Source organism: Pholis gunnellus, assembly GCF_910591455.1.
Source record: "Pholis gunnellus genome assembly, chromosome: 15".
Classification (NCBI taxonomy): Eukaryota; Metazoa; Chordata; class Actinopteri; order Perciformes; family Pholidae; genus Pholis; species Pholis gunnellus.
In genome coordinates, this window is record NC_136542.1 from 13,967,928 (window position 1) to 13,991,569 (window position 23,642).

At 44.9% G+C, this 23,642-nt stretch overlaps 2 protein-coding genes across 4 annotated transcripts in view; one reads left to right on the forward strand and one right to left on the reverse strand.

Moving 5' to 3' along the window:
• Positions 1 to 23,642, reverse strand: part of dnajc17 (DnaJ (Hsp40) homolog, subfamily C, member 17) — a 30,490-nt gene that overhangs the window by 694 nt on the left and 6,154 nt on the right. Inside the window, exons 3-10 of the mRNA XM_079174401.1 lie at positions 22,883 to 22,941; positions 22,702 to 22,789; positions 22,259 to 22,335; positions 21,520 to 21,631; positions 20,642 to 20,691; positions 19,168 to 19,245; positions 17,278 to 17,358; positions 16,496 to 16,615 (exon numbers count right to left, since the gene is read on the reverse strand). Coding sequence (XP_079030527.1) covers positions 16,496 to 16,615; positions 17,278 to 17,358; positions 19,168 to 19,245; positions 20,642 to 20,691; positions 21,520 to 21,631; positions 22,259 to 22,335; positions 22,702 to 22,789; positions 22,883 to 22,941 — 665 coding nt within the window. The remainder of the gene's footprint in view (positions 1 to 16,495; positions 16,616 to 17,277; positions 17,359 to 19,167; positions 19,246 to 20,641; positions 20,692 to 21,519; positions 21,632 to 22,258; positions 22,336 to 22,701; positions 22,790 to 22,882; positions 22,942 to 23,642) is intronic.
• On the forward strand, positions 7,174 to 10,936 carry LOC306707095 (cdc42 effector protein 3). 3 transcript variants are annotated; one of them, XM_079174402.1, is made up of 2 exons: positions 7,174 to 7,303; positions 8,958 to 10,936. In XM_079174402.1, exon 2 carries the CDS (start codon positions 9,101 to 9,103, stop codon positions 9,728 to 9,730), a length of 630 nt encoding a protein of 209 aa, XP_079030528.1. In that variant the 5' UTR covers positions 7,174 to 7,303; positions 8,958 to 9,100; the 3' UTR covers positions 9,731 to 10,936. The 3 variants fall into 3 exon arrangements, with proteins under 3 accessions (XP_079030528.1, XP_079030529.1, XP_079030530.1); XM_079174403.1 differs by lacking the exon at positions 7,174 to 7,303 and adding an exon at positions 7,462 to 7,546; XM_079174404.1 differs by lacking the exon at positions 7,174 to 7,303 and adding an exon at positions 7,823 to 7,963.

Genomic DNA, 23,642 nt, shown 5'->3' on the forward strand with positions numbered 1-23,642 from the left:
GTCTGTGTTTCACATCATGACAACATCGACTCTGGCAGCGCACGGAGCGAATGACACCACTGTCCCCGTCCACTGTGTTGCTTTCACCACAGGGCCTGTGGGCGCACGGCGGAGGAGAGGGGGACTCCTACCGATGCCTTCATCTCGGTTACCATCAGCATGACGGCAGGGCGAACATGTATGAGACGGCAGCCCGCAGAGCCAACTGTGACAGGGTAATTCCGCTGCCTGAGGTCATTAAACCCCCAAAATGAGGGCTGGGATTAAGCCTGGCAGTCGCCCCGGCCTCTCACTGTGTGTGTTTTAGTTCTTTGAAGGGCTTGGCCTCGGACGACGATGGCGACATAGTCTCTTACTGCCGGGGGGAATCGGAGAGGGCAGCCACTGACTAATGGCTAATCAAGCAGGGTGGAACACAGGCCAGACGTCTAACACACACACACACACACACACACACAGGTCACAATCTGTGCGGTCACAAATGCCACACACATCCTCTAAATAAGCATGAGAAATTATATCAAATATATATATATATATATGTACCTAGGATGATGCCATTACTCATAATGCACTCGCAGAGACCGTCATCTAATTTTGAAGCGGAAGGGCACCATGTGTCCACAGAGTAAGCCATTGTTTTATAGGATTGTATCCAGGAAGTCTGCTGGGCCAAGGAAGTGTCTCTTTACCAAGACAGTGAGCGAGAAAGCGAGTGAGTGTGCGTATGAAGGGACTGGGCGAGTGAGAGCAATCTGAGGAGGAGAGGTAGATTTTTGTCAATGCGCTCGCTGAGCATCTGGAAAACATCACGAGGACTCCAGCATCCGTGTGCTAAGAGAACGAGGGTTAGCATGAAGGAAGACGAGAAGAGAGGGTCGGTGAGGGGGAAGTTACTCCTCCTCCACCCCAGGATTGAGGAAAGCTGCTATTATCATTCCAATAATGTGAGCTCAAGCCCTCGTCTGACACATAACTCTGAAATATCACGCAAACGCCATTAGGTAAATAAACAACCCTTGCATCTTCAAATCAAACCATACACAAGCAAGCGAGCTGGATAAAAAGGCTCCCTCTTCCTCAGCAGATATATCTCCACTCTACCCTGCCCTCTTCTGGCCACTACGCAGAAGTGCAGCGAGAAATTGGTCTGACCAACACTCGGTGTGGTCAAGGACGGACTGAGGCGGGCGGGGGGGGACTCTGAGCATTAGCAGGTGCTTTGTGGTCGTGTGACACATTCCTTCCCAGGATGAGGGATGTTTCCTTGCCTAGAGTGTTAATTTACAATGTACATGTTTAGCCAGTGCATCACTCTGTAACTAAACACTTGCTTGTGTACGGTGTGTGTGTGTGTGTGTGTGTGTGTGTGTGTGTGTGTGTGTGTGTGTGTGTGTGTGTGTGTGTGTGTGTGTGTGTGTGTGTGTGTGTGTGTGTGTGTGTGTGTGTGTGTGTGTGTGTGTGTGTGTGTGTGTGTTGCAGTAACCCTGGGGCCCAGGGTGAGTAGGAAACCACAGAACATAAACAATGGGCCTGCGTACAAAGCCACCGCAGAGGTAGGATGGTAGTAAAACACACACAAACAAGCTGAGCATTAGCTACGTGACATCAGCACATGGCTAGGCCTCCAACCAGCACACCCCAGCCCGACCTCGGGCCAGTAATGACATCATGAATACCACCAGCGCTGTGAGTCAGGCAGTGTAAAACACACACACACACACACACACACTCTCTTACACTCTTTCCCACACACACAGCAGGAGGCATCTCGCTGCGCAGGTGGCCACTGTGTTCCCCCGGCACAAGTTGTCGGATCAGCTGCACATTACACCATTCCTCCATGTGTGTTGGTGTGAGCTGTGTGTGTGAGTATGTAAGCTTGTGAGCACGAGTGAATGAAGACGTGAGGAAACGAGTGTGTGTGTGTGTGTGTGTGTGTATGCAATAGAGAAGGGAGAGCGTAGACTCTACTATAAGATTACACTATCGCTATAAAATGGAAAGAAAAATGAAAATAACTCAATGCATATGCAGACAAATGTCATGCAGTGTCTTAAGTAAGATGTTGGACTTCCTTGAGCCTCCAGTTTAGCTTCAGTGCTTCTTGGCACAGATTCTGCAAATCTCTGGAGCTCTACTGGAGGGAAAAACACAATATTCCTGTATGTTGTTTCGATGATGATGGTGGTGAAGATCAGGTCAAAAATCAACAAAAAATGTTAAGGCCATAGCATAATCTTCACATCATGTACTCGCCCCAACCATCCGGTGTCTTTCCGTGCCCTCCATCCATTATGTTTCCCCCGCTGTTTTATTCAGGTTTTCTACTTAATTTATTGCATAAACACAAAGATTACTACAGCGGACGTCCCCGTCCTTTGTTACCGAGCTCCATTGATGCGTCCAAATGGAAAACCACACCACGACTTTATTGCCAGAAAGGGGACGCACAAGAAGCAAGAAAATAAAAGCAGCTCTCTAAGAACATTTGGTTTAATTGTATTGCTCCAGGAACTGAAATGACACTGGAGTGACTTTTAAACCTTGCAGCCTGAGATTGGATTACTCATTAACACCGCCAGCCATCAGATATCTCTAACTAGACGGCCACAATGAGCCAAGAAGAGACTCGACAGACTTTGCTGCCAGGAGAAGAAATGACTTCTCCTTAACAAGCCTCCTCTGTGGGCCGGGCTGACATGTCTGCCTCTAACGCACTCTGGTAAAGTTAATCAAGGAACTATTTATCCCGAGCGTGTGTGGTGGCGTGGTGTGTGTGTTTCTATGTGTGTGTCGCAGACCTATGGAGTAGGTGATTTATGAGAGGTGAAGACCTATTTAGAAATCATTTGTGTTTGTGCGTGTGTGTGTGTGTGTGTGGGGGTGGGGGGGGGTTAGCACTCCTGCTAACTCAAACAAACAGGCAGTGGTACTGCACCACGCAACACTGGAGCCAAGGTGAAATTCCTCCGCAGCGAGAACTCAAGCTTTGTAAATGGTGAAGGATTAATCATCATTCGTTATAAGACTCGGCAGACATAAAGCCCTGAAGGGCTGGTCTATTATACTGTTTTTGTTAGTGAAGGACAAGCACTACACAGAGATTAAGGCCCAAATCTACTTCCTGTACTTAACCCTTTTAAGGCACATGTACTGCAAACATCTGGCTTTTGAATTGAACTCCAAGACAAGACCTCCTTATATTTGACAATGAAGGCCAAATGATGTGCGAGTTTTTTGGTGAATACATCTAGAGATCACCGACTGTGACAGTTATTGTACGTGCAAGCTGCACAATTTACAGCCATCCTTGAAATTACAACGGGAAAAAATATTTACAGCCATTCAAAATAATCTAAATCACAAAGTCGAGCCGCGGCCGTGACAAGAACCTTGAGATAAAAAGCCAAAGCTGATTTCTAAACCCTTTCACATCATCAGGTGCAAAGGAAGCTCTCGCGTTGGTTCAGTGACGACGACTATTCCTCTGCATGCTTAGGCCTGTCGTTTATTTCTCATGCATCCTGCCATCCACTCCTCTCATGAACACTCACTCACAATTTCCTTGCCGCCATTGTTATTGTCTGTCAATTGTGTTATCATGTGTTCTCATCAGCTGCTCACGTCTATGCAGCAGCAACAGCGACACACCCTACATTGTCAGCCTATCCCTCTTGCTGCTGTCTCTTTTTAAATAGGATTCTAAGCACCAAAGACCTTGTTATCACAGATAATCTGTTACTGTAAACAATTATCTTTACTACTATTATCTTTTCTTCATTCGCGTGTTTCTCCTGATGGAAATGCAGTGCAGTGCCTGAATGAACACTGTGCAGATAGTGGTGGTTGCGTGTGGACTGTAGATTTAGCCAATAACAATCAAAGGGAAAAAAAGGCAGCAGTGGATGTGAGGTATCGTTGGTGTGTGTGCGTGTGTGCGTGTGTGTGTGTGTGTGTGTGGACGTGTACGCATGTGGTTGTACGTGGTCACGGTATTGGACAGAAAAGAAGCCTGTTGGACGGAGATGGAGAGGGCCTTTGGAAACTGTTAAAGTTAAGGAAACAAACAGTGAAAAGAGAAATGGCAGCAAAGACCTGAACTCCTGGTGCCCTGGCATTTCTCTTTATGATGGATGAGCTCAGGGATCCTAGAATAGGGAGATGTGGGGGGCTTGGCCTCTTTAATATCCAACAATACATCGTTGTAAAAGCAAAATTATGTCTTTCACGTCCCGGGCCTTCCGGGAAAAAGCCCTCTGATTGCAACAGATTTCCCGTTAACCACAGGACTGGTAAGAATGCAGTCTGAGCCTTGGAGATGTCAAAAAGAATCCGGGCATTATGAGGGGAGAAAGAAATGAAGTCGAGGTTCCAAATATGAAATTTGAAATGTCTGTGCTTTCTGTACGGATGTGTTGCCATATTAACTCTTGAACTGTTTAATGTGCAGAACAAACTAGTGGGATGTATCCTCCTGTATACTGTTTACATCATATCTCCAGTCTTCAGATAAAACTCAATATCCCAAACATGATGTTATAATCATTCATGATTCAGCGCCAGGAGACACAGCTGTACATTCCCAGCTATCCCCGCCCGCCCACATTAACTGGAAAGAAATACTATGTTATGAGTTATGCATGTGTACATTATATATATTTTTTTTTTAACCGCGAAAAACTACATGGAGAGCTCTAAACACAGACGACATTTTATAAGTCTGCGGGCATTACAAAGTGATCAACACAAGCACAACATTTCAGTGACAGTTGAGAATGAGAGGAGAGGGGAGGACCAGGTTCAAACACAAGACATGGCTCCTCAATAATATGTGTTTTACATCCATAGCCCAATAGAATTCCCCTCTGATAGATAAAACTATGCTGAGATGTCTTGCTTTAAGTCTATTGTAGAACAATGGAGCTCATTTGTAAATGTTTAACAATGGATGATGGCGCAAGAAGGCAAAAACAGGCATCACACCTTTATGTCTGAAACATATATTACCTCATCAGAAATGCATGTTTCTTCATTATCATCCAGCCTAAGCTTCGTCATGTGGTAGTGAGTCGGCACTCGGTATTCAATGACTTGACACCTGGACTTTGGCTGGTGTCAGATCTCTGTCATGAGACAGTCATTGCCACTGAGTGACTGCGCTTCCTCTTAACAGCCTGCCAAGTTTCTGTTGAAGCGCGTCGTAAAAGCTTTGCAGACAAACGGTCATGACGACGGTTAGGGTGATGACGGACGCAAACTTGGATGTTCTCACCAGAATTGGGTGACAGCACATTACAAAGAGTAGCTCCTGGAAACTGCTTTAGAGACAGGACGGCACAATAAGTCCTAGGTTTGTCGTAATCGAAAAATTCATACGAAAGAATCTGTTTTTGCTGCAGATCTAGTCTAAATGCTGGCAGACTGAGGGCCTCGATACGGCGGAAGCTGGAGAACACACAACAAAGGACCAGAAGAATATCCACCAAAGCCTCAGTTTGGGCTTCTAGCGCCAGTCAAAGCAATATCTGGAAGCACTTTTTATCCTGCAACAACAGAAAACACGCAGCATCCCAGATTTCAGGCCCAGCATAGCTGCATCAAACCACACCGCCCGCTATGGTCAGGCCTTAGACAAGAAGCCTGTACAGAAATCCAGCTAGGGATTAACACATCAGCCCAGAGGCTACATAGCATGACAACCGAACTAAAAGAGTGAGCCGAACCGGGGTCAGACACGAGGTCTCGTGAGGTCACTCCAATAGCACTTCACCCTGACTGTCTCGTAGCATTAAAGCAGTTGTGTGGCTGTAAGTGGAAGAAGGAGGGGGTTTCTCAGAAGAGAAATGTTAAAAAATGTTCTGTTTCAGTCTTGAGTAAATGTTATGGTAATTTCATTTGCGTGAGTAATTGTGTCTGGTCTCGCAGACTGCTCTGGCGCTGGGGCGCAGAGCGGGAGAACAAAAGAGTATCAGGCGGCACGCCCTTTGTTTATTGGACCAATATGAAAGGACTGCAGGAGCAGTGAAAGATACGATTTGTCCATTTCATTCACATCATGCGTGTTCCAAGTTTAATGAGCAAGGAGGAGCGTTAAGACTCTGAACAAAGGGATCCACAGCCGTGACCTGGTTTCTGCTGGAACACAGTGTTCATTAGAAGACTTGGATGGCATGTTCGTCTTAATATATTATCTTTAAACCAAAGAGACGCAGGTCGTATACAGTTGAAAAAAAAAAAAGAGAAGAATCTCTCCAAACCATAAGACGACCAAAAGGGCATGATCAGCACAAGTACAAATGACTGCCTGTGAGAGCACAACAAAATGCTTTGAACCCTGCCATTTTTAGCACAAACAAATTCCACAGAGCAGAAAAAAAGTTTGCTGTTCTGACACAATTTCCATTCCTGTGTTGGTATAGCATTCCAAAAGGCAAAGACAACACGCTGAAGGCGTGAGAAGTGGAAACGCAACAAGTTATCTTTCTTGTGCAACCCAGCGTGCCTGTTCATACATGTCCGTTGGTGAGAGTGTGCTTTGACTGCACAGAGAAGCTATAGGCCTCCAGTCAGGCAGAAGGGCCCGGTGCAGTGGGCTCCACTCTGGGGGGCTTTAGACATGCCAACAGCAGGCAGGAAATCAGGAAATCGGCAGAGCACGGGGACAATGACATGGAGATTAGAGATCAGTTAACCCCCTCCTCTGAGAGGGCCGACCTGTTTGCTCACCGACTATGACTTCCTTTTAGACACAAGCACACAATCTATGAAACACACACACACACACACACAACCTGCTGTACACTCACTAACCTATTCAAACCCAACTTGTCTCACTCTTCCCCTCTCACAAACGGCTCTTGAAATGAGTTGGGTGCCTTCGTTTGTCCCACATTTCAATATCACAGGAATTAAATCAGCACCCACAGGTAATGGGTGCAGCCAACCAACCGGCAGGACTTATTTTAACACTTGTGGCTAAATGGCCAACTTGCATCGCAACCACGATGATGATGTCATCTGATGGCTGGCAACCGTTTCTTAAGGTGGGATGGCTGCAAATATAAAGTAAGAAAACAAATTCAAGAGACGCCTCCACCTAGGATGCCTTAACGCCTTTGTACTCTGACCTCACCTGGCTTATCTCTTCGACTAAGAAGAATTTCACCGGCAACACACCTGGAGAGCTCTGCGATGCAAGACGGAGTTGACACTGGGGAAGATTAGCAAAAAAAAAAAGAAAAGACGGATCAAATGTCCCAGAACTGAAAAACACTCACTGAAGCAACAGCATAGGACAAAGGTAAGAAACAACTGACGGTTAAATGCTACAGTTGAATGTAAGAGTTGACTTGGTTGTGACAGTAGGGGGAAAGTCGCTCACTCGGTCTCTGTCTCAAGGATGTGCAACGTAACCGTTGAACAAGCCCCATCACGTCAAGAGAGAGTTTGTCAGGGTGTGCAGGTAGACGCTGCCTAGTTTCCTGACAGAGACGTGTGTGCATGTGTTGGATTCAAACATCCTGTTATTTTCTCAGCCGGACAGGTAAGAACTAAATCGGTGTTTATCTGTGCTTTTGTATTTTTTTTATCCTACAAGACAAACGACTGCATGAAAAGGAAAAACCTTGTAACCAATTTCTTTTAACTAGTGGTTACCTTTTTCATCAGACAGATTCCTCATCTGTCTCAAAGATGGATTGTTTATGGCCGCATTTAGGAACACCATTTAAAAAGTGTTTCGTGGCCAATGTGTTTTAATGGGCTTCTTTAATTTATACGTGTTTCCTGAACATGATACTCGTGGCTGAAATCCTAAGACGCCTCCTCGGCCAAACTGACATGTTTGGAAAGGAATGCTGTTGTGTCCACGCTATCCAACCTCCCGCTGCTACTAAAGTGCCGATAAAACCTTTACGGGCCAACAAAACCTGTTTGCTGTAGTGGCGTACAAATTTACAGAGTGAGTGTTTCAAGTCACGAACACAGATCTAATGTGGGCAAAGCTGTTTGGGAGACCGTGAAATCACAGACACTGGGCAGATTATCTAATCGGTATGCCAGAGTTGATGAACTAAGTTCTGTTTTACTCAGTAAAATGATTACAGGTCACGGAACGCAAAATTACTGTTTTAAGACTTTCATTTGAAGTATTATTGTATCGTTTCATTTTGACTAAGAATGTTTCCTCTCAAGTTCTGCTGGTGGATGTAAAATTTGTAAAATATTAAATCCCCTAACTACACTGCAAAACAGATAACTTAGTAATGCCTACAGTGTGATTTATGGAATAAAATATTTAACTATTTTTCCATATCCAGAGTCACTGCATAACTCTCACACTACAGCAACATAAACTGACTGCATCCCGGCTATTTGTGTTTTTCACAAAATCAGAAACGTGTGTTCCAAAGTCAAGTTATCGCGATTTCTGACGGAAGTTACGGTAAAACCTCGTGAAAAAACAAAACGTGATGAGATATAATTCACAATTAGGCCAACAATTACCATTTGGGAATCTGGGAAAGCTTTTGTTACTGGAAGTCTCGTGTCGGCTGATGGACTTCCTTTAGAGGAAAGGCTGCAGACCACACCTGCATTTATGGGAAAAAAAAAACTGAGATTTAAAAAGTTAATATTTAGAAACGAACGCTTCAAAGCATTGTTGGAACATCCGTGTGCCGCAAAATGATATCGAATTTCAATAAATCAAAATCAAGTGGAGCAGGTGCAACCTCTGAACATTGGCTGCCGATTCACATGAAGCCGACTGATTCAGTGGAATACTTGGATCTGTTGCTCATTTAGAAGCGCAAGCACAGACCTGCTCTCTACTGAAGCATGGTGTGAGGGAAGCCTCGGTTATCAAAAAAGGGATTCGTAATGCAGCATTGTGAACGTGGTATTAGACTTGGATTGGCTGAACTATAACTTCTCTTTTCTTGTGTTTGATGCAGATGGAGTTATGTTCATAAGCTTCAGCCCTACCTGAGGATTCACTGTCGAACAAAGGAGGAAAAACGAAAGGATATAAAGACTGAGGATATATAAAAAAGGACAAACAGAAACATTTAGGTCTATCTCAACCAGATCTGCAGAGATGCCACTTAGATCATCGCTGCAGAGGAAGCCGTCCTCTGGCTCTGGTCGTTGGCTCAGCAGGAACACCAAGCGCCGGGAGGTGCTGTCCGTCAACATGATTAGCCTGCCACTGGCGGATTTCCGCCACATCTCGCATATTGGCAACGATGCCCACACAGACAGCTTTGGAGACCTGTCCTTCTTAAAGATGGGCCACAATATGCTTCTCCAGAGCTCCCAGAGTGAGCAGAACCTCTTCCTGGCCTGCTCTCCGCCGCCAAAGCCCCCCCGTCTGAACCTCGGCGAGGCCGAGGGCTGCGTGAGCCCCGACTGGAATGTGCGCCACAAGCACAACGCGTCGCAGAGGAGAAAGAAATGCAGCTCTATGCCGCTGCTGGACAGTGAGGAAGGGGAAGCAGAGATGGAAAAGGACGGGTTCCAAAGTGGGAATAATGTTGCTCCCAGTCTGCCTCGCAGGCTCGGACGGGGCAGCCTGAATTCAGACAAGGATGAGGACTCCACAGAGACCTGTGACAAAACTGTTGGACAGCATGAGGAGAAGGAGGAGGACAGTGGCTTTTCATTCAGCCTGGATCTGGGCCCTTCAATCCTGGATGATGTTCTCCAGGTGATGGACAAATGCCAGTAGCCAGGCGTTACAGGAAGGCTGTACTTAACGTTTGGAATATGGGGGAGAGCCACTTCCACGCACGCCTGATTTCATGGACAAGTTAATATCCTCAAGCTATATGGTTATCGTTGAAATAGATCCAGAGATATATGATTTTATGGTCCCTGGCTACCAAGTATAGACAAACAACCCTCGGGGAGAACTTGCCTCACCTACGTTTTAATGGAGGTAAACGACACTGATAAGGATGAGTCTTTGATGATTTCTGTAAATCATGTTACTTTTGAAAACTAAAAGCACAGCAGCTTCGCTTCACGTTTTATAGAGCACCAGATGTTTTGTCTATAGCACACTGTGGTCCACGGCATTTGTTAAAAAGTCAACATATTCTCCTTTAAAAAGGTTAAAAAAAACTGAACAAAGTTAATGTCCTCCTTAGATTCACCCCCTGTAGAGGTGGGTACAAAGTTAATAATAAGTTAATAATTGAACTTTGACTTTCCGCTGTTGCTATTGAAATTCCCCAAACCACGCAGCGCAGCACTGACGACGGCTGTTAAGACTTAAGAGTGTTGCGTTTAAGAAAAGAAAAGCTGCGGCTGGAGTCCAAGGTCCTCGAGCTGTGATGTCTTGGCTCTTGGCGTGCCTGCCAATCTATTGTGTGCAGAGGGCAATTTTTCCTCCGCACGCATCCCAGAGGCCCCACTCAAAGGTAGACCAAGGTACCCCCCATCTCTCATTCCCAACAATGCCGTGAAAACAAACACTTAGCCCTGCTTCCAATAAAAGCCAGCCAGTGGTGGCAGGTTGGGCTGCAGACCAAGCCAGGCCACAGGTCCAAGACCTCAGACAAAAAAAATAAAAAAGCCGAAGCAGGCTGTTTTCTTAGCTGCAAATCAGAGACTGATGCTCTGGTGAGTGGCGCACGAGAAGGAAAGTGGTAAAGGGTAACGTGATACTTCCACACATGCAGGGGGTGTCGAGGGAGGAGGACCAGAGACATCCATTACTGCAGCAAAAGTCCTGATGAGGGTTTAAACACTACCTTCTGACCAAACAGACACCCGACACGTGAAAACAGCTCGCTTGACTCTCACATACACACACACACATGCACTGCATGTACATGAAAGCATGCAGCGTCAACCTGAGATGTGTGCAGACAAGCGAGGTCCACTTTGCCCCCCCGGGAGAGTCAGGACAGAACCTCAGTCTGTGCCTTAGTGGGGGGGGGGGGGGGGGGGGGGTTGCCAGGAAAGGCTGTGGGGCAAACCCAGAACTGGTCGCATTCCTGCGCTCCCCACGGGTCATGCTGCAAAATATACGAACCACAAGTGTCCCACTTCCAGCGATAGATTTAGACTTCTATGTATGTCCAAACAGAAACGGCAATGTTTGTGGATACGTCTGCAGTGTATATCTGTTTTGCCATCTCCAATTATTGTCTCAGATTTCACTGACCATCTTTCTCGAATATGTTACGACAATAACACATTGTGAAACCTTGTGTGTGAAAAAATGTACTGTTTTGTATTTTTGGGGAAGTAAAGACAAATATCTTTCGCATTCCGAAGATTGGTGGTTTTTGTGGCGAGAACTGCTCTCGTCAACATTTCAATGGAGCTGTTTACACATCCTGATGGACAGACGTACGTTTGGCTTTTCAACCGTCAGAAGCCGCTGCGGTGCGGCAGTTAGCCTTGCCTAGCAGTTTCTAGAGAATGTACAGCCTTGGATTATCCACCCGCAACATAGAGCACAACACTATTTCAAGGTGGGGAGAAACACGAGCCCAAATCAGACCGGCATGACGAGCGGGATTTCATGTCGAGTCACAAAACGCTGCGTTCCGCTGAACTCCACTTTGAAGCAACTGCTGAGTTGTTATGTATTCCCAGCTCTGAGGCGCACCTGTATCACAAAAGAGGTGACATTCAATAGCTAACCAGGGTGTGTCGGCAATTTGTCACCCTTTTCCAGACAGGCTACCTTTTCCAGATAAGCAGGAGAGAGAGCTATCCAGTCATTGGACAGTCTGTAGACAATGGCCCTCAACAGTCACAGCTTCATGTGAGACAGACACTGTGGAAACAAATGATTGCGCTAATAAGGGTGAAACAAAAAAAAAAAAAAGGTATTTCATGCCATTCAAGTATAATTAATAAAGTAAACCACTGACACATTTTATGATATCCCGTACTTATTCATTATAATCTTCAAAATGTCTGACGCGAGACCTTGGCTGCTAGGACTCGTCTACACAAGCGCTCTCAGTGTGAAGAATCACATAAACCTAAGCTCAACAAGTGTTCAGCTACATGACTGATGTGAGAAGAAAGAGCCCATAATTGAAGACAAATTATCTTGTCTGCGCAGCACAAACTGACCGAGCTGTGAAGTATCCCCTTCCCATCTGGTAGCACTTCTCTTCCTCCAAAAAAAACTCAACTTGCCGTCATACAGAACACCAAGAAAGCCGGTCATCTCACTGAAGAGTAGCTCTTATGAGTTATTTATTGTGTCAGGTACCAGCTAAAAAACATTGTTTTGGCAAATGAGAGATGTGTCCGTCTACTGTAATTGTGTCTCCCAGTACAACCTGATGTTACTGAAATATACTGCATGGTTTCACACACACACACACACACACACACACACACACACACAAAAGGGGATTTTGTGAAACCGATATTGTTTGTGCTCTCTGTATCACGTCAGGATGTATTATCAAGCTATAGACGGTGAGGGCCAAGCCAACCCATAACAGCTATCCCCTCTCATGATATGCATGATGAATTGGGCGTAACACCATAATCATGAAATTCTGACCACAACATAATCACACCCGACTTTTCCTTTCGTGCCAAATGAGAAAATACGAAAGTGCGTTTATATATATTTCAAGCGACCCTAAACCTGTGTATCTTTTCTATAAACTGTCTGGTCTTCTGTTCCTTGAGGGTCCCATTTTACAGAGATGACTCATCACCAACGACTCCAACCTCGTGTGTTATGAGGTGCACCGCCTGTCTCTCTCGGTTTAACCCCCCCCCCCTCGCTCCCTGCAGTCTTCATCAGCTGGTCTACTGGCACCACCAGCCATCAACCTCATCACAATGGGTGCCAGGGCCACACATCGGCATACTGGACTCCTTTACAGACCTTAAAAGCTGTCCTTTTATATGGTGATATGAGACCGAAATGAGACTATATCTAGTCTTATATCACGATATCAATTGAATATTGATATTCTGCCAAGATTTATACTACAGTATTGAACTGTTAGAGACCCACATGACCCAGTTTTTGTCTTTTAAAAGGGGGGAAGGGGGATCTATAGGGGAAGACGGCAGGTCAACAGTAAATGTCACATAGACGTGGTGTACGTCATCTGAAAGCTGGGAACCCAAAGATGAATGAAAAGAAATTGTGAAAGTGTAAAAGTAGTAATTAAGTTGTTGCAGCAATTTTTGGGTTGATATCCTTTGTTACACAGATTTGGTGCTAAATTTTAAAAAATATATATTCCACTCAAAATACCAAATCAATACTTGATGAACATCATAGAAAAAACATTTGGAGATTTCTGCAGGAATTGCATTTTTGGGTGATTGGATGGTAAGTACTTGTGTTCTGAAAACTGCTCAGAAAGCCCTCATTGTCACTATACGTAGGAAAGCCACACATCTTCTAAATGCCCTTGGTGTCTAGTTTATAATCTAAAGTTTTATGAAGCTGCGATTATTCTAGAAGTCACAGCATTTTATTTTATACAGCGACGTCAATGTTCTCACTACATGAAATGTCTGCTATGGAGACTAACATCACCACATATTAATACAAACGGGCTCATTGATTCCACAAGAGTCTTTCCAGTCACACCTAATTCATGAAATATGCAAATCATCCAGTATTCAAATTCACCTTTTTAGAAAAGAAACACATCTACACTACATGCAAAAAACAGCCTGGGATTAGCAGTGGGCATGTCTGTCAAGGGGAGACTCGTGGGTACCCATGGAACCCATCTTCAGTCACATATCATGAGGTGAGAGGTCAAGGGACCCCTTCCAAAATTGCCATACTAGTTTTAACTGGCTAACCTCACTGAGCATTACTCAGTCACCTCACTCTCGCTTTAAGACCGTCGGCTTCAGAGTGTTAACTCATTGCTGAACCATGCTCTGTTGTTTATTGTACTGTATGATTCATTTCATCTTGAGTGCCATGAAAGGTGCTATTAAATCAAATTGATTATTATTTATCATCATAATTATTTATTATATCCGATCAAACCTGACACATAATATTAATATCAAGTTCTAACCAATAATAATAACATTATCATGTCCTCCTTTCGGGTCAGATCACAACAAAATACAGAAGCCCGGTGGTCTCCCTAAACAGAAGTCCCTTATCTCCAATCAGAGAGCGGTCTGACCGGGGTCGACTGTGCCAAAAGCACGGCAACACACAATGCTTCTCTTCCAGACTCGGGGGCTATTTTAGATGAGAGTGCACTTTTCGAGCACTAGCAAACCGGCGGGCTGGAAAAACAATCCCAGAATAGCTGATCTGCTGCATCTGGTTTGTCTCGTGACAAGCCTGTGATGACTCTCCAGCTCGAGATGGAAGAAGCAGAGCTGCAACGCTCAAATACAAATCCTTTATGATGGGTTCATGTTAAATAATATGGTATGTTAAACTGAGCAATAAACGGAATAATCTCTCCAGCGGCACAAAAACAAATGGTTGGATAGCGATTCCTTTAACCAAGACAGTCTGGAAGGCGAGTCGTGAATCATTAGTCAGACTCTGTGAAATCAAATATTGATACAGCAGCCATTTACAGCTCTCATTAAACACTGCACTTACATGTACAGTATATGAGCCCTGCAGTGTTTCTGTTAGCACACAGGCCACAATTATACGCCACAAAAAAAACAAGCGTTTATGTTCAGTCGGGCACCGTGACTCATTCAGAATTCACTGAGATTTGCAACCGTGCACAGAACAATAGTAAATGACCTCAGCACTTCTTTCATAAACATACCCATATCCCAATCTGTCACTTTGACAGTTTATTATGTCAAAGGGTAACGACACAACAAAATAACATCTAGAGATGAAACTAGATCCCAAAAGAGGGGTTCAAAATTGAAAGTCAGGAGCATGGGGAGCAATTCCACACGGTCTGGAAGATGGAAGATGTGGCCCTTTACTATTTACAAATTTGTTTAATTGGGCGCGAGTATAAATAGAGGAATGCAGTGGGGGGGCCTCATAATTCATGGACAAGGTCTCTGGACCCTGCGGGGGGGTCTTAAGGGGAACTTGTGCCCCCAGTAAACTGGAACTGAGGCTGAAGTCATACGTCTCCATCTCTGAGCTCCCTGTAGTGAGACCCTGACTCTCTGAGCTCCATGTTTGGATTGATGAGGTTAAAGAAGCAAGTCCTTGACCAAGCTGCTCCTTTGTGATTGCAGCTGGCTGGTGTGGGGTTGCAATGGAGGGATAGACAACAGGAGAGGAATCAGATTTTCAGATTTCAAATAGAGTCTGGGGAGAAGGACCTCCAAGGCTCTGGCTTCTTATAACCTCCATCACTCTTTCTCAAAAAAGGCCAGATGGGGGACAACATTACTAATATCTACACTGGTTCACCCATTATGTAATGTGGGGCCTCCTGAGCAAGAACTGTTCTCGCTGAGGGCTAATGTGAAAATTACCCGGCCAAAGGTGCAGGACAAAAAGAAAAAAAAAGTATGAAGCAATCAGCTTTGGATATCTGTAAGGCGACCCGGGTTACCATAATAACATTTAAAGAGATTAGTATGACAAGTCCCAGTGTGCAGGCCGAGTCTCACATGCTAGCCTTGACGAGGGGGTCTGAGACACCGCACCGAGTTTAGGGGTGAAACCCAGTTCAGCAGCAGCTCTGGAGACACAAACAAGTAGAAAGAGTCTACCGAGCTGAAGTCCCTCACAGGTAAAGATCATAACATCGGAGAGGTGAAATGGACACGGTGGGTAAAAAAAACATGACTTCATACTAATCGAATGACAACGAAGAAAAACGTTGGGAGATTCTCAGCGGATTCGGCTGAAATTAGATTATTCTCGAACAGGAAAAGAGTTGATGTGCCTCTGGTGTGTGAATGTGGCCTGGCAGCTGAAGACAAAATATCAGGCGTGCAAAATCAATTAAAAGAAGTTGAGGTTGCAGTACGGACTACTGTGATTTTCACTTTACAAGAAGCAACACTTACACATCAAAGGGAACGTGTTTTTGTCAGTGAAGCATTTTGGATTTGTGCAGCAAAATTAAAATCTAAAAAAAAAGAACTTATATTATGCTATATCAATATACAGACAAAGGCACCAATCACTTGGCACCAATGCGGACATTTGGTCAGACTCACGTGCCAGGCTACCATTATCGCACACTGCTTCTTCTGTGCCGCTATGTGAAGCGCAGCATTCCTGGGGTCACCCAGGTCAGGCCTGTTAATGAGTAGCCGACCGGGGGCTGTGGGCCAGTCCCAGGCCAGCGCCTCACCTCTCCAAATCAAATAAACTGAGGCCCATTTAACCAAACACTTTGTTCTAGAGCATGCAAGGGGAGTTGCAAGCACTGGTGCAAGACTCACACCACTGACACAAAAATAAAACCTCTAAAAAGGTTTGCATACTTCTCTTTGTGGGACAGTGTTTAGGCAATAGTATTGTTGTTGGAAGCTGTGTACATGCTTTACGAGAGAGAAAGAATGGTTGTACTGGTACCTGTGAGGACATGAACTGGCCAGGTTGAGATGCTGGAGCAATAACCTCGGGCTGTCCTTCGAGCCACGAAATCTTCAAAGGGTTTTTACTCAGGCCAATTTCATTTTTAGCTGCCAGCTCCTAAAAACACAAAAAAAGTTCTATGAGTGGATCTTTGAAGTTATGTTTCTCTATCGGTATTTTATTAGGACAAAAAAAACACTCTCCGTGTCCTGATAGCTGTAAGAAAGTGTGTTGTATCCTTCTTACACCTGGGTATTATATAAATATGAAGAACACATGTACACAAGGACAACGGTGGATTGTAACTGGGCCAACTCCCAGAGCAAGACTGGGACCTGGAGTTGGACAGACAGAAACCACAGAACCTGTGCCCAGATCCCTTTAGACTGGCAGGCATGCTCTCTGCAGGGAAACCACACGTTGTGGGGAGGAAACACCAACAAAATAGTACACCATCAAGACAAAGGGCCTGAGGATCCAGACAGTGTGGAACAATGAAGCGGCTCAAGTTCTTCCGTCCAATGGTTCCCATCAGCGCAGAGAACTCCACGCTACAGAATGACTGAAACATTAGTTTAGGTTGCAGAAACTGTCCTGCGGCTGGGAAATCTATGACAGGCGTCACTCTTCATAATAACCAAACTCAGCAGGTAACCAGAGACTTTGAGGAGAGTAAGTGTGTAAACAAATGTGGCTGCATGAAAATGTCTTGTTTTGAAGATGTCTAGAATTGAACAAACAGAATGAGGACACTGACCGGGGAAGAGTTGGGTACTTACAGCTGCTCTCACGGTCGCAAATTCAACCACAGCGCTTCCTCTCTTCTTACTCGATACGATCACATTCGAAACATCCCCATACTAGAGGTAAGAAACGGGAGAAGAAAAGAAAAGTCAACCGGAGGAAGAGGAGAGATGCAGAACATTCATATTAGTACTTCCTTTCACAGCGAAACCCATACGCATGAAAACATGAAGCATATGCAGACTGAAGAACTGAAAACACGGGTGAATATAAAAGACTTCTGGAATAAAAGTTAGGATTTAATGTGCGTTTGGTTATTAAAACTAAACTCTAATGATAGGGTTTGTGTGTTTGGGCCTGAGTTAGTAATACTGCAGTGAACATCATGTACAAAAGTGAGACAAGAGGCAATAATGGATCATTTTAGCTATTCCTTGTGCAATTGATGAAAGCTGAAAGTAGACGTGTCTCTCATCCAACTTCCTGCCACAAATCAAAACAGGAAGAAAAGGTTGGCCACAAAGGGGAGCCGGGCAAAGAGCATCTCAGGCATTCCCACATCTCTGTCCGAGAAGAGGAGGAAGAGTAGAAACCCGCTTTAGCAGGGGAGACAAAAACCTGATCCCTACTGAAGGCAGCCGATAGCAGAGCAACGTTGTTTTTTTTTAATCCCTCAGGGTTTTCTTCATCATTTATAACTGAGGCCTTTTGTCTGAAACCTCTCCCCGCCTAACGCAGGGCCTTGTGGGACAGGAGGAGGATGGACGTGGCCTTAGAGAATCTCATCCTGTAAAAATGTAGCTTTCTGGGAACGGGAAAGTCCAGGAATGCTAATATCTACGAAGGACATTCTGGAGCAAGCCAACAGTGACAAAAGAGATTCTCAGAAGGCCCGTTTCATAGAATAGAAATGATTTTAACATGTTTTGTTCCCCTTTAAATCAACAAATTATTTTTAGCCGCCAAAGTACACAAGTCTGGACACGTACGTACGCACGAGTACACACGTAGCACACTTTCCCACACAGCGGTGCTATTTTGACTTGCCCAAAACATTAACTGTCACTCACTGGAGCTTGCCATCTCAAACACAAGCTTTCCCCGAAATGTGCTCCCTATGCTTAAGAATTTAAAAAAGGAACAACAACACTTTTTTTTTTTTTTCTTCCACAGTATTTATGATGACACAGCCCTCCTGCCTGGAGCCATATTGATTGAGTTCGTGCAAAGGAGCAATTCATACGCCTTTTTACGGCCAGCTTGACGTCACTGACACTTGCCCTCTCCTCATTTCAGGCCAACCTATGCCCCCAACAAAAGCCCCCTGTGACGGATCAGAGCGTAAGGTGGTACTGGGTTGCATGAGAAGAGCACATTTCCTAATGCCTCCCTTGGCACTGCTCAATCACCTGGTAAGAGGGGCACAAACAATGGCGTGCATGGCTTTAAAAGGGCACTACAGCATTGCCCTCAGCACTTTCACAGCAACAAAACTTAATGGGCCTCGTTTAAGGGGAAGAATAAAACAATCTACAGCGCTGATGTCATGCAGACCTCAAATACGGCCGGACTCTGCAGGCAAGTTTGTTACTGCGGAGCTCTGCTTTGGTCGTTACACAATTCGTGGAATTTTATATTTCAATATTATTTATCCTTATATATTGAATTTCAAGAACATTTCATTGTCAGTCGATTATATTCCTCACATTTATACTTCATCACATTAATGCAGAATTCGTGTGAAGCAGTCTTGCTCATTAATTTAAAACTCTGCCTACAATGTCCTAAAACGGATATAATAAAGAGGTTATTTAATTATATTATTCAATCCAAAATGGTACCTTACTGATACTCTGTTGTGTGAGAGGATAGATGTTTTGCTGTAACATTGTGGAAGTACTTGTTTACATTTTTAGGATGTGTACCTTTTGTAGGAGTGTGAAAAGAATGTCTTGAGAGTAGCCTCCATTCGTCTCGTCGTCTTTTTTACACTTCCACTTTAACTAGAATGAGAAAGAAGACAAAAAGGAGAGGCCTTTATTAGTCACGAGGAAAAAAAAAGAAGTGCACGGTATGCAGTAGAGCACGATCGATTAGACTGATGAGACAAAGTACGCCAAGTAACCTTGGCAGTGATAACACACAGACTAGCATATCAGGACAGGCTGGAGCTATGGGAGAGAGACTTTGTTAAACTCTTGGAACATCACCCTGGCACCACCTGTGAAACCTGCAGTCAACTTCCATCCATACCAAAAGGTGACTGCTGGAAAGCTACAATGTTAAGAATCAACACACGGAGTCCTGGACCAAAAAACACAGGATGACCTGCTGAACTATAGCTCCACAGAATAAAGCACAACACCAAGAGTGACAATAATAAAGTCGGCTCCGATGAACAGCCTACGCAAAAGACAACAAGATTGTGTATCAAATTATTGTCTAATAGTCCCAGAGATGTGTTCAATCTAAAAATCAGGTTTAATCTTTAAAGGTGCAACATATGGGAAAGGGAGCATTTTGATTGCCTCTCAACAGCTCTCAACATGGCGACGGCGAGCTAGCAGCTCAAAGCTAAAAGGTGCTAACAGCGCTAACAACCGAGCAAGCCAGTGTGGCACGCCCACGTGCACTAATAGCGCCGCGGCTGGCTCCGGCTATGTCAACAAAGCTCGGAGCAGCTCGGACAAAACACACAGAGGGAGAGCGACCTCGTCCTCTGCTCAGGTAGACATATTACTCCACTAAACCTTTACATAGCAAACAGTAGTTTGCTGCTTTATTAATGTTGAGAATGTTAAATAATCTCCTGTAATGCCATATCATTTAGAATCGGGTTAAAGATACATTACTTTTACCGGACAGGAAAAACGTTGTTCTCAATCTGAGTGTAGAGACGACATAAGAACGTGACCCGTGATAACGTCAGTCTTACGGCTGCTGTTTGTTTTTCTAACTGAACACACAAATGTCGGGGAATACGCTGCTGCACTAGATGGCTATCAACTTTTAAAACCAGATTTAATGTCTAAACACATTAGCTAACATCCCCAGTGTCCGTTAATATGCACAGGCTCGGCCGTTTCCAGGAGGAAATATAATAAGCTCTCTCTTGGCATCGTTACAGGTCTCCTGAGGACGTCAGGCCGACTCTGGAGGAATGGGCGTCAGAACAGCCTGTGCGCTCAGTGGTGAGACAGCGTTTGTGGCCTCCAAAATAATGAATTACAAAATGTCTTAGGCTCTGTCAAAAACCCCCGTTGAGGTTCCGCCTGCACTTTCACTCAGATGGAGCCGTTCCTGTTTTTCCATCTCTCGGCGTTACTCTACGAGCTGCAACCCTCATCCTGACCTCTCCGTATCGTCCACTGACTAGAAGCCCATAGCCGCAAGCCTTACCTTCAATTTGGGGGTCAGATTGCTCTTAAAACATCTCTCCCCTCCTGAATCTGATGAAAGAAAAAGAACACGAGAGGGGAATAAGATAAGTGAAGTGAAAAGACAAGGAAACAATTGTTTTGTTGAGGAAAGAAACGCGGCACTCGAGATAGCCGTCAACTCAATCAGATCAGCACTTTCTGTCTGTCGTATGGTAGAGGTAAGGCCCCGAGTGCAGGCTGATGATCCACCGAGTGCCTCTCGAGAACAGACAGAGCACTGATCGAGTGGAGGGCTGGGGAGGCCTGACTGCGTGCAAATGGAGGAGACTCAAAAGACGAGCTGACGATGCATAAGTAATTGTCCAGCCACAAAAATGGATCGAAGTCCAGGGCCAAGAATCAGTACTTCCCCTTAAATACACACACTTCTATGGTCTTATTTTACAAGAGTCTCGCTTTTTTTTTTTTTTCATGTCTCCGAAATGGAGACACTCTCGCTTTAAAGCAAAAGTATTATCAGGCGGTTAGAAGTTAGATGGAAAACTGTGTGTGTGTGTGTGTGTGTGTGTGTGTGTGTGGTGCTTGGCATTGCTCTGTTACCAGTTTTCTTACTGCCAAGAAACTAAAATAGACCTCTTCAAAGTGCAAAACATAAATTCAAAAATACATTCAGTTATTTTTATTGTTTGGGAGCCTGGTGACTGCTGTGGTTTGACTGACAGTGTGACGGTCGGGAAACATAGGGGTTCACTCAGCGGAGGTTTTTCAGGATTGTGAGAGGACTTCACTGGATCAAACTGGATTCATCCGAGCAGAACGGGCCTGCGCTGAACCGGTTCGGTTAACCCGGACCCGGAGCAGACTTTGGCTCGGGTTAAATCTTGAAAGTGTACATACGTCCGTCTCCCGCTTGCTGCTGCTGTGCTTCTCTCTCTCTCTGGATCTGCTCCCTGATGAGCCTCTGTTCCTCCTCAAGCTGCCGGGATCCCTCCTCTCTCAAACGGGCTATCTGGTAGAAACACATGCGATATACAGTAACGTGCTCAGGCAGACACAGCGAGTTATGAATCTTTGTTCTTCTTCTTCTTCACTTATAATACACACTGTCTGCTATTCTGTGTTTCCAGGAAAGTGTGCAGACCATTTGATTTCTTCCATTAAGGCAACAATCCCTTGAGATGAGAAAGAAAATGGAACAGTGCCACCTACTGGTTACCTCCTCTCCCACAAGGCACGTGGCCACATATTTATATGCATTTAGCACATTAAGCACAGGCCATGACTCAACCTTCGAAGCATTCGCACCATTTTTTATTTATTATTGGCTTTCTGAACAAAGTGCACCAAGTCATGCAATATCACCTAATGGGTTTACTGATCATAGTGATATGGCAGTAATATATGCAGCCTTTGTTCCCGACCCAAGTCTTTGGAAGATTTCAACTAAATCAGAAGAGAGTATTCGACGAAGAACAGAATAAAAACACTTGGGCGCGCTTCAGAGATTCCTGGATGCACTGGAATACCTTGTTCCCAGTACACAGTGACATTTTGTATTTACATTTTTTCGACATCTTTCCCAGGTTATGTTTGGTGCATTTATCATTTATCATACGGTTTCTATAAATTCTCTTACCTCTTCTTCAAGTGTTCTAGTGTTTTGCACCTCATCCTGGCTCAGAGCGTCTGCTTGTTGCTCTCTGGTCTCCAAGTCTGTCAAAGCAACACACACACACACACACACACACACACACACACACACACACACACACACACACACACACACACACACACACACACACACACACACACACACACACACACACACACACACACACACACACACACACACACACACACACACACACACACACACAGTCAAGTGTGAAAACAGACAAAGCTGTGCAAAAAGCTGCTCTTCTTTAATTTCCTGCTGGACCAACCACGCTGTCAAAATATATTAGCCGGTGTTGTGTTAAACCTGGAATACGTCTGACAAAAAAATGATTTAATATAACCTTTTACAATCCCAACTGCTGTGTAATGAAAGCCTCGAGATGCTGTAGGAAAGGGACTCACCAAGCTTGATTTTCTTTCTCTTATCATCTAACTTCCTGTGTCTCTCTTCTGCTTGTTTCTTGGCAGCGATGATCTTGTCATAGGCAGCCTGACAACAGTATTAGACACCAGGATGAATCATGTCTCTGTGAGAGTGGGTATCAGCAGTTATGACTTGTTGGGAGCCATCAGTGGCCCTTACCTTGGCAGCAGCATCAGTTAACACCTCGAGAGCCTGGGACAACTGGTAGAAGAGCTCCACTATAAAAAAGAAAAGAAAAAGTGAAGACAATGAAAATTCAGCTACTGGATGCACGTGGAAACACTTTTTCTTTTTGCATTTCACACATGGATGTGTGGCTACAATTAACTGCCAATTGTTATACAAAAGAAGATGATGTGGCGTGAAGAAAGACAAGAGAACATTGCATCTAGAGGGGGCTGAGGCCAAAAGAGGCGTAGTGTGCTCAGCATTATATCTTTAAGCTGAAGCGTGGACACGGGGCTGAAACAAACTTTTTATGCTTTTAAAAAGGTGCCACGAAAACACTTTTCTCCAATGACACAGACGTGCATTCCGACGCGGACCCTTGGCCTCTCGGTCTATCTTTCATTAGAGCACCTCGAGGGGCCACTGCCGCAATCACCACACATGACTCTGACTCCCTTGTTGTCATCGAACACACACACACACACACACACACACAAATGTACGCAGGGAGACCACAAGCCCAGTCTCCATCATATAACCGCCGCACTACTGCACCATTCTAGACAGGCCTAATCATTCACTGATGGGAGGCCTACCGGACCGATACTGTTACTCCCTGTGGGGACTGGCAGTGCACACTAACAGGGGGCTCTGGAGAGGCCGGTTACCTACACGCACATAATGGGCTGGAATGAAATCCAACTGGGGGGGGAGGGGCCTGCCATGCCCACTAGGCAGCTCAGTGTGTCAC

Excerpts from the sequence above, each read along its gene's own strand:
- LOC306707095 (XM_079174402.1), top strand. The coding sequence starts at position 9,101 with ATGCCACTTAGATCATCGCTGCAGAGGAAGCCGTCCTCTGGCTCTGGT.